The following is a 16,373-nucleotide window of genomic DNA, read 5'->3' as shown; positions in this document are numbered from 1 at the left end:
ATAAATACTTAATTGTCTTTCATTTCAAGACATATTTGTATTCATCTGTTTCTTTAAAAGCTTTATTTTTGTAAAATTATATTTTTCAAGCCAAGAATGAAAGTGAGAAGGCTTGGGTCTCCAAGCTGGTATTCTCACATAATAAACCATTTTACCTAAGTGTTGTTGAGCTCATCACCTTCCTTTTCACCTGAGCATTATTACTATTAGTAAGATAAATAAATGGAAATTGCATAGTTTAGTGCTATGCATGAAATTCCTCTTGGCAGGCACTGACTGCTCTGTGTGCATGTGTGTATTTGTGTGTTAAAGAATTAGATCTTGCTTTATTTAACAAAACAGTCCAGTGCTTGCCAACCTACTTAGCAGGTGCTTAGCATATTTAAGTTCTTAAAGTTAAATATATGCATAAGCATTTTCCTTACTTGGAGCTTAAATCACAGGTTTTCCATGTTTATGATAATTATTGTAAAGTTGCTTAAAGGCTTGGCATAATAGAAGGTTACTTGGCACTTTTTATGCGTGACAAGCTCTTCCTGGGTAACTCTGATTAAGTACGTAATGGATATTTCATTACTACAGAATAACTACATGACAGAGGTAGTTATGATAACACTCATATGTGTACACAGCAAAATGCTGAATATTTGTAGTGTCCTGATTCCTGCACTGTGGAAGATAAAAAACACAAGGGATGAATAAAAAGTGAAAAGTGTAGCAGAGTAAAAAATATTTTTTCCAGTTTCCTACTACATCATGAACTGTTGAGTCCAGATAACACGAGATCTGATTGAAAACTCTATTTTCTCTTCTCTTAAAATAAATGAAAATGATACTGCTGAGATTTTTTTTTTTTTTCAGCAGAACCATAGTTCTGTCTTAAATGTAAAAAGCACCAGGTAGTTTGGGGAGAATTTTTGTAGTTTGGCAACATTGATGTTTCCCGTATTCCCATAGATGCTTCCCATTATTGAACTAATAATTCTTACTGTTTCAAATTTATATCTTCTGTTTGCCACAGTGTTTATCAATTATAGGGTTATCATAGCTTTTAAATCATGTAAAATTACAGATTCCTTGAACAAAAGGGATTCAATATAAGTAATGCATTAGATTAGTGTGAAAAGCAGCAGAGTCAAGACTTCTGGGAGCAGAGATGACTGCACACAGGCTACAGCAATGTGAGAAAATTTGGGCTTGGACAAAGTATTCTTTTGAATCTAAGGTAAGGTGTCCTTACTGGTTTGGATTTCTTACCATTGAAAAATGAAAACAGGAAAACACAAACACACACACACACACACACACAAGAACAGTGCAACAGAACATTGGATCAAACTTGTCTTGAACTGAAACCCAATCTTGTACATTTTGTTTCTTTCCTTGGTGCAGGAGAACAATACAGAAGATGAGGAGAGGGACAGATCTGCATTATTAAGGTAGGATGAAAGCACCTGTTATTTAATGGCTCTGTGGAAACTTTTGATATCTCATTACCAATCCATATAATACACATCTATAATGTAATGACAGTTGGTTTATTGGAGCAGTAACCTCCCCCCAAAATGAAAATTCTCAAATCTTAATGGTAATGTATATGAACTACACACAGATAGCCTAGCAGGCTAAAGTCACTTGCTGACGCCAGACGTGTATTCTAGATTCTTGGGTGCTTTGACTTTATTTCTTTAATTATTTGGTATTTCTGCTTGTACATGGGTATATCTCTGTATGAGCCTATATCACGGGTCACATGTTGGGATTTCCTAAAGTGCAAGGATGAACTGCCTGGTTTCACAAAGTGTTTCAGGGCTTTTCACTGGTGTGGTATTGCATCAAGAGGCTGAGATGTGTTCAGAATAAATATATAAATAACTGTGTGCACTTCCCCCTGGGAAGGGGAGGATGTTGGCAGTGAAATCAGCATCTTGATAGCTTACTTTTGGAGCAGAGTGTGGTGGCCAATGACTATACCATATGCAGATGGTTAAATTTGGTGGAGAGAGGAAAACTGATGCATAAACAAAGCTGAAATCCTTTGCTGCATTTGTCAGAAGGATTTGGCTTTTACTAGACTTAAGTTTATGTAAGCAAGCAGTATTTTGTTATGCCCCAAGACTAGATTTTCTTGCATCATTTCTCCAGCATATGACTTGGGGGCTGTCTGACCACAGGACCATAGCTTAGCCAAAAAATTTCTTAAGGGAATATTTTTTACCCATAAGGCTTAAAAATATAGTAATGCCTTCACACCCTTTTATGCATTTTGCAATAGCTATACTTGGACTAAGCCAACAATCACTGGAAAATCATGGTACATCTTTCAGATTTTGTGGGTTTTGTTCTGAGATTCCACTGAAACACTGCAGTGGATGCCAAGTTAATTGTGCTCTGCAGTGAAAAAGAAGAGGTAAAGTTGTTATAGCTCAGAGCAACTTCAAGTATTTCCCAGATATTTTGGAACACCAGACACTGCTACTTAATCCCACTTAAAATTCTGCTTGCTTTGCCAGAAATGCAGAACATTAATAAACCGCATTAGTTAGGAAATAGCTTTCTGAGTGAAGTAGGGAAGATAATTCAAGGTTTTAGACAAAGCTATTGAAGCAGAGACAAGCTGGCATTTCCCAAAAGCTAATCAAATACTCATAGAGCAATAAGAGACTGTAATATATCATTTGGGAGACAAAAGTCATGGGAGAAGATTTCAAAGGCTGCTATCTCTATTTGCCAGCAGGTAGTACCTCCTGGTGTTGAGCCTTTAACATTATAGGAATTGCCAAACACTGCTTGAAGTAATCATCTGTTCTGTGAGAGGATACCTTCTAAATCCTACTGATTGTGTAGGCCTGGTGGAGGACTTGCATATAGACCTAACTCATATCTGAATCTGAAATACAGGATTTGGTTCAGTAGATAATAACAATTCTGGGCATTTTTTCTATGTTTTTGGATCATAATGGAACAACTGGCAATTGTTTGTTTTCTGATTGTACTGAGTATAACTCCTTAGTGTCTTACACTATCATTTGTAAGTGATGATTTGATGTTCATCCACCTTACAAAACAGATGAATTTCAGTATTTGCAATGAGTATGTGTGTGTATTTGTATATATATAAGTATGTATAGATATATGTATGTGTGTCCAACTGTTTACATAATAAAGGTAACAAATATATATGTTCCATTGTTTATTAAATACATACATGTATGAATGTATTTTATAAACAGCAGAACATAATACTAAGGAGACTGGAAATGCTCAGCTTCAACTCTACTGGAATTAGGACTTTCTTCTCAGGAATTTCAGTTCAAGTCTGGGGAAGGAGGGGAATTTAAAGCCAGATTTTCTATCTTGAGTTTGTGTCATAAGTTTTGGTTTAAAAAAAAAAAAAGAAACACAACAAAAACAACAAAACTCTTTAAAAATATTTTACTGAATACATTTGACATGATTTTTTTTCTTGCTAAATGAAACTTCTGCAGCAAATTCAAACCTGGTTTGTGTTTCTTTGGGACAGATGGATTCACCCATCTCATTGAACCCAGTATTCACTGGTGTTCATTATTCTACAGCCAAGATCTGGTGAAGATTGGCAACAACTAATTTTTTTCATAGAATCAACGTTGAATATGCCTGTCTCAGAATCAGTGCAGTTATTTTTTAATAAGTATCAGCAAGTGGGCCAATTGCTGTTACGAACTTCCTCAATTTTTTGTTTTTGTTCAAACAAAATTAAGAGAATGTAGTTGAATAATCACTTTGCAGACCCTCAAGCCAGTAAAGGGTACCACTTACAAAGCTATAAACCCAACTGTTTGTTACTGCAACTCTGCTGGAGTGAAAATGCATAGCGATTTGTTTCTGGTAAAATAGGATGAACTACCCATAACAGGTCATTTCAGTTAGCTTGGCAGATTCTTGTCTAAACAGAGAATGAAGCACCTGAATGAAGTGACTTCACTTCTGGCAAACAGGGGCACTACCTGTACTGGGCAACATTGTTGGTTTAAAAAAATTACCTATCACCATCAAAAGGTCACAAACCTGTCAGTCTGCCACCCAAAAAATGTGTACTGCACAAAGATTCATGAAGTAAATATGTAGGAGAGAGCCATAGCCTCAGTGTGTTGTGATGGGAATAGGTACTGTAATTAAGAAACCTGCTCTATCTACTGTAAAGCTTACTGGTTCAGAATCAAAGTGCTGGTATTCTGTTAGCAAAAAATCACCTTTCTCTTAAGTCTAAGCACAATTAAGTGCTGCCCTGTTTCTCAGTATATACATCAGTAGAGGAAAGTGTTATCAAGAGTAAGTGACTGGGAAAGGACAGTAAATCTACTTCAGCTTGCAAAAGTCATGTCTAGCTCTGAACTTAGTGAGACTAAATACCACACGCCTGTCTTCACATCACTAACATTAAATATGGTAGTTGATGTTTAATTCATCTATATGGTGGAACTAGTTTCTTTGGCAATTCAGGCATTCTCAGATAAAACAGGGTAGTGGTTCCCTTTTTCAGTTACTGCATTTTTGTATCATATTCTGGAATGAAAACTTTTCCTGATGACTTAACTTTGATCAAATTCCTTTTATAATGGAAAAGCGAGGATGACTCTCACTTTTGGTTAGCAAGCTACAGACTTTCATTTACTTTACTCTGATGCTATTTTAATTTTCTGTAACCAGAGGTGTCTCTCATTTAGCCGGTTTACTATTATGCCCTTTTAAAGCAATTCAGTAGGCTATCACAAGATAGCTATTGACTGATTTTCTGTTTTGTTTCAGAGTGGCTTAACTTGATGCATATACAAATCTGTCAGCTTAGAAACCTGACGTACAAAAACATGTTTGACAGATACCTATCAGTATGCTTAGCCTGGCAATTTTAATCCCTTTAAATTACATTTGTTATTAAGGGCAAATAAAGTGTCTTTCTTGGGGACAGACATTAGCATATATGGGATTCTAGAAACACTGTGGGGTATTTGTCTTTTGTGAATAATTGATTTTGGCAGATGCATTCTGTTGGGCTTTTTTTGTTGTTACTTATTTTCATGTAAAAGCTAATTGTTAAATATAATTAGATTTACCAACTGTACTGGGTGAATTCAGATAGCTTCAGGAACACCCCAGAGCACCACACTATAACCAGGGTAGTGTCACTCGTCTGACTGTACATGATGCTAAATACTGTTAAATCTAGTAGGCACAAATACTATCATGGGTCTGTTATTGTTATGGGAGACTGATGTTTTGTCCTGCCCAGCTCCATTATATGTCTCCCAGTATATATAATTCCAATGACCTTTTTGAAAAAGATGTGCAAAGTAGCCAGAGGGCTTAGAGTATAAAATTTTAGCAATGTAAAACCAATGTACTTAGTCCCACCTATCAAGATAGCTTTGTCAAAAATGATATAAAACTAGCAAGTCCACAAAAAAAAGGTTTGAAATGGATGAAAGTATGTTTTGAAGGAGAGGATCATAAGGCTGATGTTTTACTTCCCTCCTTTTCTCTTCTAACATGCTCTTCATAAAATATGCAAATGAAATGGCAATTAAACTGAAGATCAAGGATGGCAAAATTGATGATCAAAGGTTCACAAAGTCAGGCTCGTCAAGAGAAGGCTAGTCCAGTGATTTTGGGCATTGTATGTAGGTACTTAGGGAAAGATCCAGACTAAATGGGTGCAGGTACATCTTCTACTCATAGATGTGGAAGGATCATCATGAATGTTTGTAGCTAATGTGATCTGCTTTCCAGAACCAGCTCAGCTCTGCCGTATCTGTCCATGTGTGTGCATGCACTCTTGAGTCCTATACGTTGATATAGAGTATGCAGCAGGGAATATTTCAAGTGGGTTTGATGAGAATGAAGCCATAAATTATGTAACTGAAACTCTTTGTAAGTAGGTATTGTGCCAAACATTGAGATTTCATTTTTAACTTTCACTTTGGGAGGGGAGGAGGAAGAAATTTTAGAGTATTTTCCAAATGAAAGTGAATAGTTTTCATCCAGTCACTTGTAAAATTAAATCCAATGACAACTGACATGTGCAAAATCCTTGGGAAGTGCTGTTGGCAGTCATTATAAATTGTAGTTCAGTGGGTTCCCTTTCAGCTTTGGGGGTTTGACAGTAGATCTCTACAGAAGCTTTAAGTTACTGTATTTCAATCTGCAAGTATAATTATTCAAATTTCCCTAATTTCCCCTTAAAAGCAGTCATTAAAATTTGCTGACATTTCACCCTTTCTTCAGGGAGCATGGCGGACTGAGGAAGCAGCAGTTTTCCAGAATTTATGCCAAAGCAAAGTTTACCTTACTTGCTGTCAAGTAGCTTATTTTTCACGCAGCTGTAAAGCAGGTGTCTGTATCTCAGTATAACTACTGCTCCAGTAAATTGAATGAGGCAAGTACTAATATCCTTGAAGGCTGAAACAACTTTGAGGATCATGAGTCATATCAGCCGTGTGGGTGGAGCTGAAGAACTGGAATTACACGAACTGTTTCCTTATTGATTTCTTATGAAAATACAGTTTATTTAAATTAAGAGCTTTGGGCAGCGTACGTAAAAGGAGAAGGCTGTCCAATTTGCAGTAGGTACAGTACTGAGCTACAAAATCCAGAGTTTGTCCCAACTCTGAGATTGGGTTTGCTTTACTTCCAACTTTCACAGTCTGTCTCTCATATTAAATTGCAGCATCTCAATGCTGGCACCTTTCTTTGCTACTCTGGAATAACAAGGCTGCATTTCTGGATCCAGTTAGTGACGTTATCTTGACTGGGAACTGAATGTGATCACCTTGGGCTTTAACTGACAGTGATAAACCACACAGGGAACCATTTTGCAACAGGGCTTTTTCCTAACTTGATGTAGTTAGTAACCGTCTCTCATTTAAGCCTTACCTAAAGTAGTGTAGCTAATTGTATTTCTATTCTGAAATGTTTTATGATGGCATATAACTTGATAAGCCAAAGTTGCATTTGCTCTTAGCTCTTCATAATTCGAGACAAAATTCTTCTCCAGAGAAACTATACGGCAGTTATTTCAATGAGAGGAAAAATGCTGGAGAACTGAGTCAAGAAACACGTTCCCAAGTCAGAGCCCTTGTTAAGAACTACAGATTTCAAACATATGTTAATTATACTTTAAATTACAGATTTATGTTCTGTCTGCAACTTCAAATACTGTGAAGACTTTTTTTCTTCTAAATTTTTCTCTTTTCAACTATTGCTGCATCAAACAAAATCTGCCTGTGTTTTGAGAATTGCCAGCTAATTGGGCTTCCTAATTATCATAAAGTGTGTCGGTGCTTTATAAAGCATGCTGCTGTTGTGTGCTGAAGTGATAGTGTAATTCAATCATACACAAAATATATAAATAGCCATCTCTTTTTGCACGTACAGTAGATATATGCTGTTTGTGGGCGAGCTCTTGGCTGCAGGGACAGAGATGTTGTGGTGCTAATGGGCAGCGCAGAGGCATGGGGAGCAGAGCGGTGCAGGCTGGGCTCCTTGCTGTTAGTGCACCTCTGCCTGCCAGTGTAAGCAGCTGTGGTAACACAGCCTCATCCTGGGCTCTCCTTCTGGAGCAGTTCCTTAGCTTTAGAGGCAGTTAACGAGTAAATCTTTCTTCACAGGAAGAAAGAATCTTCCTTCACAGGAAGGGTATGAAAGAAAACGTCTCAGAGCTGATTTTATTTGCTGCTGAAATGCAGAGCAGAACTCTGTAACTAATTGAATTTATCTTAGCTTCCTACCCTAGCTTCAATATCTTCTGGGTTTTTTAGTACCCAGACTTCATGGGAAAGGTGGTATGCAAAGATGTTTTCATAAAATGACATTGTCAGTGTGGAATATTTTAGGCTTTTGTTTTTATTCTTATGGTCAAATACGTTTTGCACTTTGGGATCTGTTCATTTTGAGAAATATTGAAGATCTCTATTGTCTGCTGACTTTGTTACTGTTCTACAGATATACCTTTGACAAGAGCTGAGGCTGGAAAATGTAGCAGATTATGAATTTTATGAACACCTTTCTCTGAAATGGCACTTAGGATGTGTGGTTTTCTTCTGGTGTGACATTAATGCTGTTTATGGCACAGCAGGACTGTCAAGAGAATTTGAAAATTAGAGGATATGATTCATCATAAAAACAGTGGTAATGTTATTTTCCATGACTACTGGCCCATGATGTAAATCTGGATCAGATCTTGCTTTATTATTGAGACAGAATTTTGGCAGGTTGGGAAAGTATTTCCCTGATATTCCTTGAAGCTTTCTTTGATACCACAGGCTATCGAGCTGTATAATTGTACTTAATTGTTTCAGAATAATGTGGTAGCTGAGAGTAATGGCAAAAAAGGTGGAAAAAAACCACAAACCTCTTAGCACAAGAGAGCAGAAATTCTAGTCAATTATTGTAACACCCTGCAAAACGTTTCCAGAGAGGATGGAAGTGGCCTGAAAAGACGTTCCTGCTCATTTCAGATTGCCAAAGAGGAGATCATCAGGCCCACTAATTAATTGTCAAGTTTAATGAAGCATTCTGAACCTTGAGTTTGAAGGCACTTATAAACCACTAGCAGTATGCAAAGCCTCTGATTTTCCCTTATTTCATAATAATTATGAATTTGCTCTAATATTTCAGCATCCCTGCATTCCCAGCATGTGGGGTTGAAATGCTCTGTTTTGCTTTGGTTTACCTCCAAGCTGAAGACTCAATTATGGTTAACTTCAGTGAATTAATTAAAGTAAGTTTTGGCTCTTTGTGTAATAGTGAAATTTTGGTTGTTAACAAAAATATTATTTATTGTTGGTTTTCACTGCACATTCCTCTGAACGCTTGCGATAAAATATTTTGGGGGTGGGGGGGTTAATGTCACTACTGGGGATGATGCTGCAGAGACTCTTTCAAAGTAATGGGGCATCCTTTTTCTATTACCACTTAAAGGACTTGAAAGCAATGTTCTTATTCTGCAAAGAAGGCTGAGAGAATTTTCTTATTAAGTAAATGTCCCAGTACCCTCTTGTCATGTGCCACAGGCTTTTACCTTAAAGGAATAAGGGAAAGCGTTGGTAAAATCCAAACTCCTAGCATGAAGAAAAGGGACCTATTTCAATAGGTGTGGTGTACAGTGCATGATCTGTGCTTTAAAAACCTCTGTGCAAATGTCACAATTGAGGGGAACAGAAAAAGGCTTGTGCTGTGATATGCACTTAAAACTTTTTTTTTTTTTTCTGTTGAGGGAAAAAAAGAAAGTACTGCTGTGCACATCACACATCTGACACTTGCAGTCAGCGTCCTGCAGCAGCAGGTCTAGCAGGCAGCTGTCCTCAGCTAATGATGCTTTTTCCTCTCCCCTTCTACCTTCTATTATTTGAGCTCTGCTTCTGTGATTGTGCTTTAAATTTTAAAATATGTATCCCTCTTCTTCTGATGTGTCTCACTGTTCCTTCTCAAAACAGAAGCTTAGTTTCACTGCCTTGTAGTTAATTCTTAGCTCTCCAAGAGGTTGCCTTATTCATGGGGGACTGTTCTGTACCCTTCATTTCACTGCAGAATGTTTTATTTTCAGATCACTCTGGGTCATCCTCTTACCATGTTTCACAAGAGTTTTTAATCCAAAAAGATTTCTTGATAAAAACTTTTAGGAAGACCCATATCCCTCTGCAGAGTGTTCCTTCCTGATAACACAGGATGTTTTGGCGACACTTCATTGAGTGTAGAATGAAAAAGCTTCTAGCCAGCTCTCTGATAGTGGATAAGTGTTTTGCGAGTATTACAGCTGACAGCTGATGTTCTGGGTGGCTGTGAATTCATTCTTGTTTATGGCCAACGTCAGAAATTCATTAGTAACTGTGTAACTGGATACTGTTCAACATGTGAGTCATAATGTGTTACTCTGATTAGAGTTTGTTGTTAGATAAATTTACACTGCCATAGACCTTCAGATAGCTTTCTCAATATGAAGCTATGGGCAACTGGAAAAAAGATTTGGTTTTATTTTTGAAAGGCAATTTTGTGCACTGCTTGGATTCTGTCATGAAGGGAAATGTTTGTAATTATTTCCCTTTTCTTAAGCCACATTGCTACTAGGAAAGGAAAGCCCCATCCTGGTTTGTAGGAGTCTTTTAAAGGAAAACTCTTTTGCTGAGGAGAGAAAGCAGAATGAAATGTTTTCCCTAGTTCTTGATGCAATGCTTGCTACCGTTTTATGGAAGGAATGGAAACTCTGGAAGTTTCATTTTTCTGTTAGTCCAGCTGTGGCTAACGAAGACATGGGACATGTGGATGGTGCCTCCAGGCCCCTGCTGGGGTTCTCTGGTAGGTAGCACTGTGGCAGTCAGCACCAAAAGCCAACAACAGTGCTTAGGGACATGGCTCTGGAATTTCAAAAACTCTCTCTAATGTCTGGGCATGACTGGAGCTAGGGTTTGATTTAACCCCTAGCAGTGTGTTAGAGTCTGTAGGGCTCTGCTTGTCCCACTGCGCACAGGCAGTGGCACTGCCCAGGCAGAATAACTGGGGGCATGCTGTTGGCTTTATAAAGTCCCTTTGCAAACTGAGGCAGAGTTTTGACTTTATACAAACACATATATTGGCTATTTTGTTCTTACGCTTTGAAAGATAACCGCACATTGCATCTATTTATCAAACTATGCACAACACCATGATCTTGAACACTACTGTCATCCTTTTTATTTTTATTTTTTCCCAAACATGATTTAGTAGAAGGTTGCTAAATTTGTATTACAATCACTGTACTATACAGTGGGCAGTAAGCAAGCTGTTGTTACATTGGGCTTGGCCAGGTATGTGTTTGAATATGTAGGTCAATCTGCAGTTTAACAGTTAAGGTTGCCATTTTTTCAGTGACTGCTGAATTAGTTTCTCGGATACAGATTTTTATTTATTTATTTATTCATTTAATGAAACTGATTTCTTTGCCACCTAGTTTTCCAAAGAATTTTCCATTTCCCTTCAGGGCTTTCCAAAGGTCTGGCATTTTTACATCAAATATGTTACATCCAACGTTTTTCCAAATAATAATGGGGATATAGTGAATTTAGTGAACCTTCATAAAAACAAACTCTCTGAACCTGCTATGGTTTCATTGTAATATGTTGAAATGGATATGTCAGCAGCAGCATTTTTCATCCTAGATTTCTAGTTCAGTACTTTTCCATATAAATAACATATTCCTGAGTTAATGGAAAATTCATGCTGAGCTACTTCATATTGGCTAGCTTTGCGTGTCACCTCCGATGTTTCTGTTGGCTGGCAAAAAGGGCTGGTATTTTCTATTTATCAGGTCTTTTGACTCTTTCTCTGCAGCGAACTAAATCTAATAGCCTGCAGGTGGAACACTTCAAATATAAAAGGAAAAGATGGCTGATTACATGGAAAGCCAGCAAGCTTCCAATCACACTGCTGAAATGTTGTTTCTAAATCAACTCTGAGATTTAACTTGTTTGACTTGTTTGATGATTTTGAAAAATAATTTTATAACTCCGAGAAGGCTGATGTCTGGATCGTTTACTGCTTTAATGTGAGCACAAATGAACAAATATGTTAGAACTGTCGAGGTAAAAACATCTATGAAACAAACAAAAAAAAATATGGTGCAACCTTGTTAGGTTTTAGTTTCAGCATGAAAAAAGCTGTCTTTCAGAGAAAGCTCTGAGAAGTCTGCTGCTTACATTTTTCACTTGCTTGCTCTAGAGCCTGTACAAAACTGTTAACAGGAAGGACTATATGCTGACTGAAATTCAGACTGTAGTTGGATTTTTGCTGTCTTATGACTATGTATCCTTACCAAAACAAAAAATCTAAGAAAAAGTTTTAGCTAAGCTCTTACAATTGTCAGCTTTCATCCTTTACCATTGGCAGTTTAAAAACATAATGTGGTGTCACAGATACAGTATGTCATTAAAACTGCATGCTGCAGCTGTTTTCTCATGGAAAATGTTTTTCCACTAAAATCCTTGATGCATTTTTTTTTTCATTGCCCCCCCCCCCCTTCAAAATACAAAATCAACAACTCCTTCACCATCTGCTCTTAGGAGAAGCAAAATGACAGAAGTTTTCAGCAGGGTAGTTAGAACCCCCTTCTTCTCCCCAGTTCTGTTATTAACTTTGTATATTTTAGGTTTTCTTAATTCTGTGGTGCAGAAAATTTAGTGTTTTTTTTTTTTTTTTTCAAAACCACAATTCCGTATGAAAAAGCACTTTCATATCCTCATCTGTTCAAACAACTGTATCCCTTTGTAGTCTGTAGAATCCTGTGGGAATATTTTGTATCATGGTTTCTTGCTTTTCTTTTGTTTTGTTTTAAGAGATTTGTTCAGAAGATCTGGGATTGCCCTGCAAGATGGTAACAGGATTTTGAACAAGCTGTACATAATTAAAATTGGAAAATTTTCTAGAATGTTGTGGGGTCTTTTTTTGAGAATATTTTAAGCCTGGTCACATCTGAGCACCAAGAAAGACCATACAAGAGTTTATGAGACTTGTAAAAGTGTAATATAGTTATGCTGGGAAAGCAGATGGTGAAAGTACAGTGTGGGTGGACTCCTGGATAATATCCATATAAAGCCTACAGTCTCAGGTGTCACGAAACCCTAGGGAAAATACAGTGTCATTTTGCAATGAAGCTGACATATTGTTGGGCAGCCAAGTAGGGAGTAAATTTACACCTTGCTCCTGCCAAAGCTGTGGTGCAGTCAGGGTAGGACTGCAGGAGCCAGAAGTACAGCAAGCACACAGACTGTCCGAGCTCCGGGATGGGAGGCAACACCCTTATCCCTTACATTTTGATGTGACAGACAGCTTGTTTAGTCTGCCTTCAGTGGAGCTGAAAGGTGTGAGGCAGGTTAATGAAAATATTATGAAGTGGTCACCAGGAAAATACAAGAATCTTACAAACGTTACATCAACATCCCACTTCATTCTCTGTCTCTGAAAGAACTTCATCTATTTCATTCTGAATGCATTTGCTCTGTCTGATGCCAAAAAGAGGTTCATTTTTAAATACACCTGTAAAGCAGCAAAGTATTTAATTTATTATATAGTTACGAGTGCATCAGTGGTTTGATTTAATTTGGGATTTTTGTTTGAAACATTTCTATATGTCTGCTTGTCTACTGCAGTCTGGTAGCTGAAACTGCTTTATAATGTATGCAAAAGAACAGCTCTGGGTACGTTAATTCAGGTTAGCTGAACTAACATCGGTTTAGTTTAGAGCTCCATGTAGATTATAAAAATCAAATTAGGAGCTTAAATACTGAGAGAATGGAGCCCATGCTGAGCTTTGGGCTCTCTCTGGCTAAGTGAGAAATGCCTGTAGTTGAGCTAGCTGGTTTAAAATTAACATGACTGTATCTACGTGCTCTGTTATGGTTGTAGCAGTGACCACTGGAGAACTGGTTGCAAGTTCCCAGGAAAATTATGCTAGGAATACTTGAAAATAACCAGGATATGAATCTGTACATTTTGTTCTTGTACTGTCTCGTATAAATTGACTTTTTGTGACAGGCTACAAGTATTTTCATATCAATTGAGTGACAAGCCAAACATGTGCTAGTAATGTACTTTTTACTCTGGTTCACAAAGCTGCTATTTGAAAGCAGCACCCTGACAACGCTTGAGATGGAACAAAGTTTCTTTTGGAGAAACTTTATGACTTGTTAATGACTTCTAGGTGGTTTATTTTATCAGCAGGAATCTCTTCCAGTTCAATTTGAAATTGGCAAAATGACTATTTGCTCCTTTATTACCTGCCCATCAGGCTGAGATACTCATGCTAGAAATATTTCTAGCTATGCAGTTCGCATATCAGCATCCATATAAATCAATTTTTGTGAGAAGGTTGACAATATTACTTAATTACACTGTTTTAGGAAATCACATTTGGTGGCTTCTGCTTCTTCTATCATCTAGAATGCTACTGGAACACCTCTCACATCCTGCTCACGCTACCTAGTTAGCACAGGCAACTAAGTTGGCTGCTAACTTCCACTTAGGGCTCTTTCTTACTCCCTGCTTCAAAGAATAATGTTCATGCTGAATTTTGATTGCTTTTGAGGAGATGGCTTTTATGTTATTCAATAACCAGGTAATTCAAAATTCAACTAAAACTTTCATTTTGACTGTTGGAGATCTCTGAACTCCTTCTAGTCTCCCTTTCATAATGTGACAGAGTATAAGGATAGGTTTATCCACCTGTGTCTGTTTGGGGCTTCTTATTTTGTGTGTTTTGTTGTGATATTGTTAAATCTTGGTAGGCGGGACAAAAAGCTTTGGCAGATAGACTTTCAGATGTTCCTGCTGACAAGGTTTCATCAACAGGTGAAGCAGTTCCATTGTCATTTTTGCAGAATTTGAGAAATTACGTTTCTGAAGGTGAACAGTTCTGGCATTTGTTACACTGTTGTTCCTTACAGTAATTCTCAGTACTTGGACACACATATCTGTACCTTCGATGTATTGCCAGCTTTTTCTTCTTATGTGAAGTTGGAAGTAGTATTTTAGCTTTCAGTCAGGCCTTATATACTTGTTTACTCAAGCCATATTTTATTGTAAAATATTCTCTAGTGCTGTTAACATTACAAATTCCATTAAGACTAGCTGCAAGTTCTCACCTCAGGCACTGTTTAACCCCTCAAGAGATCAGGTTATCAATTTACTCTGAAAGAATGATATTGACAGCCAGAAGCTGCTGTAACCTTCTCTTGTTTTCACCCTTATCTTCAGATAGTACAGAAAATGGTGCAGAAAGAGCCCCTTGGGTGGGTAATTTTCCTGTTGAAACACATGCATAAGTGCCATTAATACTAATGGACCACATAAGTAGATATTAAAGGGCAAACCATGCATATGTTTTACTACCAGTGTCTTACTCTGCCTGATCATTGCTTATCAGGGAAGATAAAGGTAATGGTGGGGGAGAAAGGATGGTTTACTTCTTCTGTTGTTTGTAATTTAAACCAGTTGGACAATGCAAGAAATAAACATTTTAGGGACAAGGCTTTGAGGGAATGTGTTTCCTAGCTCCCAGGGACTGTGATTAATCTCAATTTTGTGTGAGTTTCTGCTGGGAGATAGTCATTGGTGTGAGAAACATAAAGGACAAAAGGAAAAAATTCTGCATACATCTTTTTTTTAGGCAATTTCCTACCCAGATTGGAGTAATATTTTGTCTAGTTTTCTCAAAAACTAAAAATAATGTCATCATGTCATTGTTCTCCACCAACTTTCTGAGCCGTTCCAAGCCCAAGGTGTTTGTAACCTACTGAAAGTTTCTAATGTGATATTTAAAAGCCAAGGTAATAAAACAGGTTCACATTAGAAAAATAGACATATTATTACATTTGGGTAAGGATTTCTAATGCAGTTTTCTCCAGCCATGCTGCTGACAGCTGTAGGCCATTAGGTCATATTTGATTCCAAAAGATGCCACACATTATCTCCCAGAGTCACTAAATTAATGAAAATCATCGCAGCATCTGGCCACCCACTCAGAAAATAAGTTCCTTTCACTAAGACAGGCTGATGAGTGGTGAAGATTTACCAGTATTCTCTGAATTTCTGCCAGTGCAATTTCAAGACACTTTTAGTATTTGCTCTCAGTTATTGTACTTCTGTCTTCCTTTGATAGGAAATATAGATGCAGTCTTAATTTGGTCTATGGATTTCCCAAGACAAGCAATGAAAATTATATCCTAGCTTGCAAAGAAAGAACGGGAGGCTGATGCCTGTGAGGGTTGTCAACATTTTCAGATGAACCTGCAAAAAGGGATCCGCTACTAATCTATAGTTAGTTATGGGCTGCTTTGCAGAAGTACCAAGATACCAGGGCTGTGCTGAGTAGAGTACAAGAACAGCTACTACTGCCCTGTTACCCCAGCCATCCACCCAGCTGGGCTAAGTGCTTGCATGCATGTTGCCTTCCTGAGCCAGCACCCTTGAAATAGACCTGTTTGGGCCCTGATGTCTACTTGTCAGTAAAAGTTGAATTCTGAGTGTAGTTGATGCAATGAATATTTTGCAAAATTGAAAGAGAGTTGGAGGGAGGGGAGGTAAAAATAACTTCAGAAGAGCAGCCACAAAAAAGAGAACCAAGTTACACAGCAAGTTCATCTAATGCTCAGACATAAAGAAGGCTGAGTGCTTTAGTGAGCTTTGGACTGCTGTTTGAGGGAGGGTAACATACAGCCTATGTTACATATAGGGAGGGTAACTCTCCAATGGTAAGTAATACATAACGAAAGAACTTTACCCATTTTCCTAAAGTATTGTTAAACAGTTGGCAGAAATGTCAAAAAAAAAGTAAAAGGACTCTCAAAAGAAACAAGCACAAAAAGGTA

At 37.6% G+C, this 16,373-nt stretch overlaps 1 protein-coding gene across 1 annotated transcript in view; it reads left to right on the top strand.

Moving 5' to 3' along the window:
* The window catches only part of FAM13C (family with sequence similarity 13 member C), a gene marked incomplete at its 5' end in the record, with an annotated part of 115,406 nt that overhangs the window by 26,188 nt on the left and 72,845 nt on the right, over positions 1-16,373 (top strand). Inside the window, one exon of the mRNA XM_084290035.1 lies at positions 1,393-1,439. Coding sequence (XP_084146161.1) covers positions 1,393-1,439 — 47 coding nt within the window. The remainder of the gene's footprint in view (positions 1-1,392; positions 1,440-16,373) is intronic.

This window comes from Netta rufina (genome assembly GCF_964035555.1).
Source record: "Netta rufina genome assembly, chromosome: 7".
NCBI classification, from domain to species: domain Eukaryota; kingdom Metazoa; phylum Chordata; class Aves; order Anseriformes; family Anatidae; genus Netta; species Netta rufina.
Note: the sequence above shows the minus strand (reverse complement) of the source record. Positions and strands in the feature narration are given on the sequence as shown.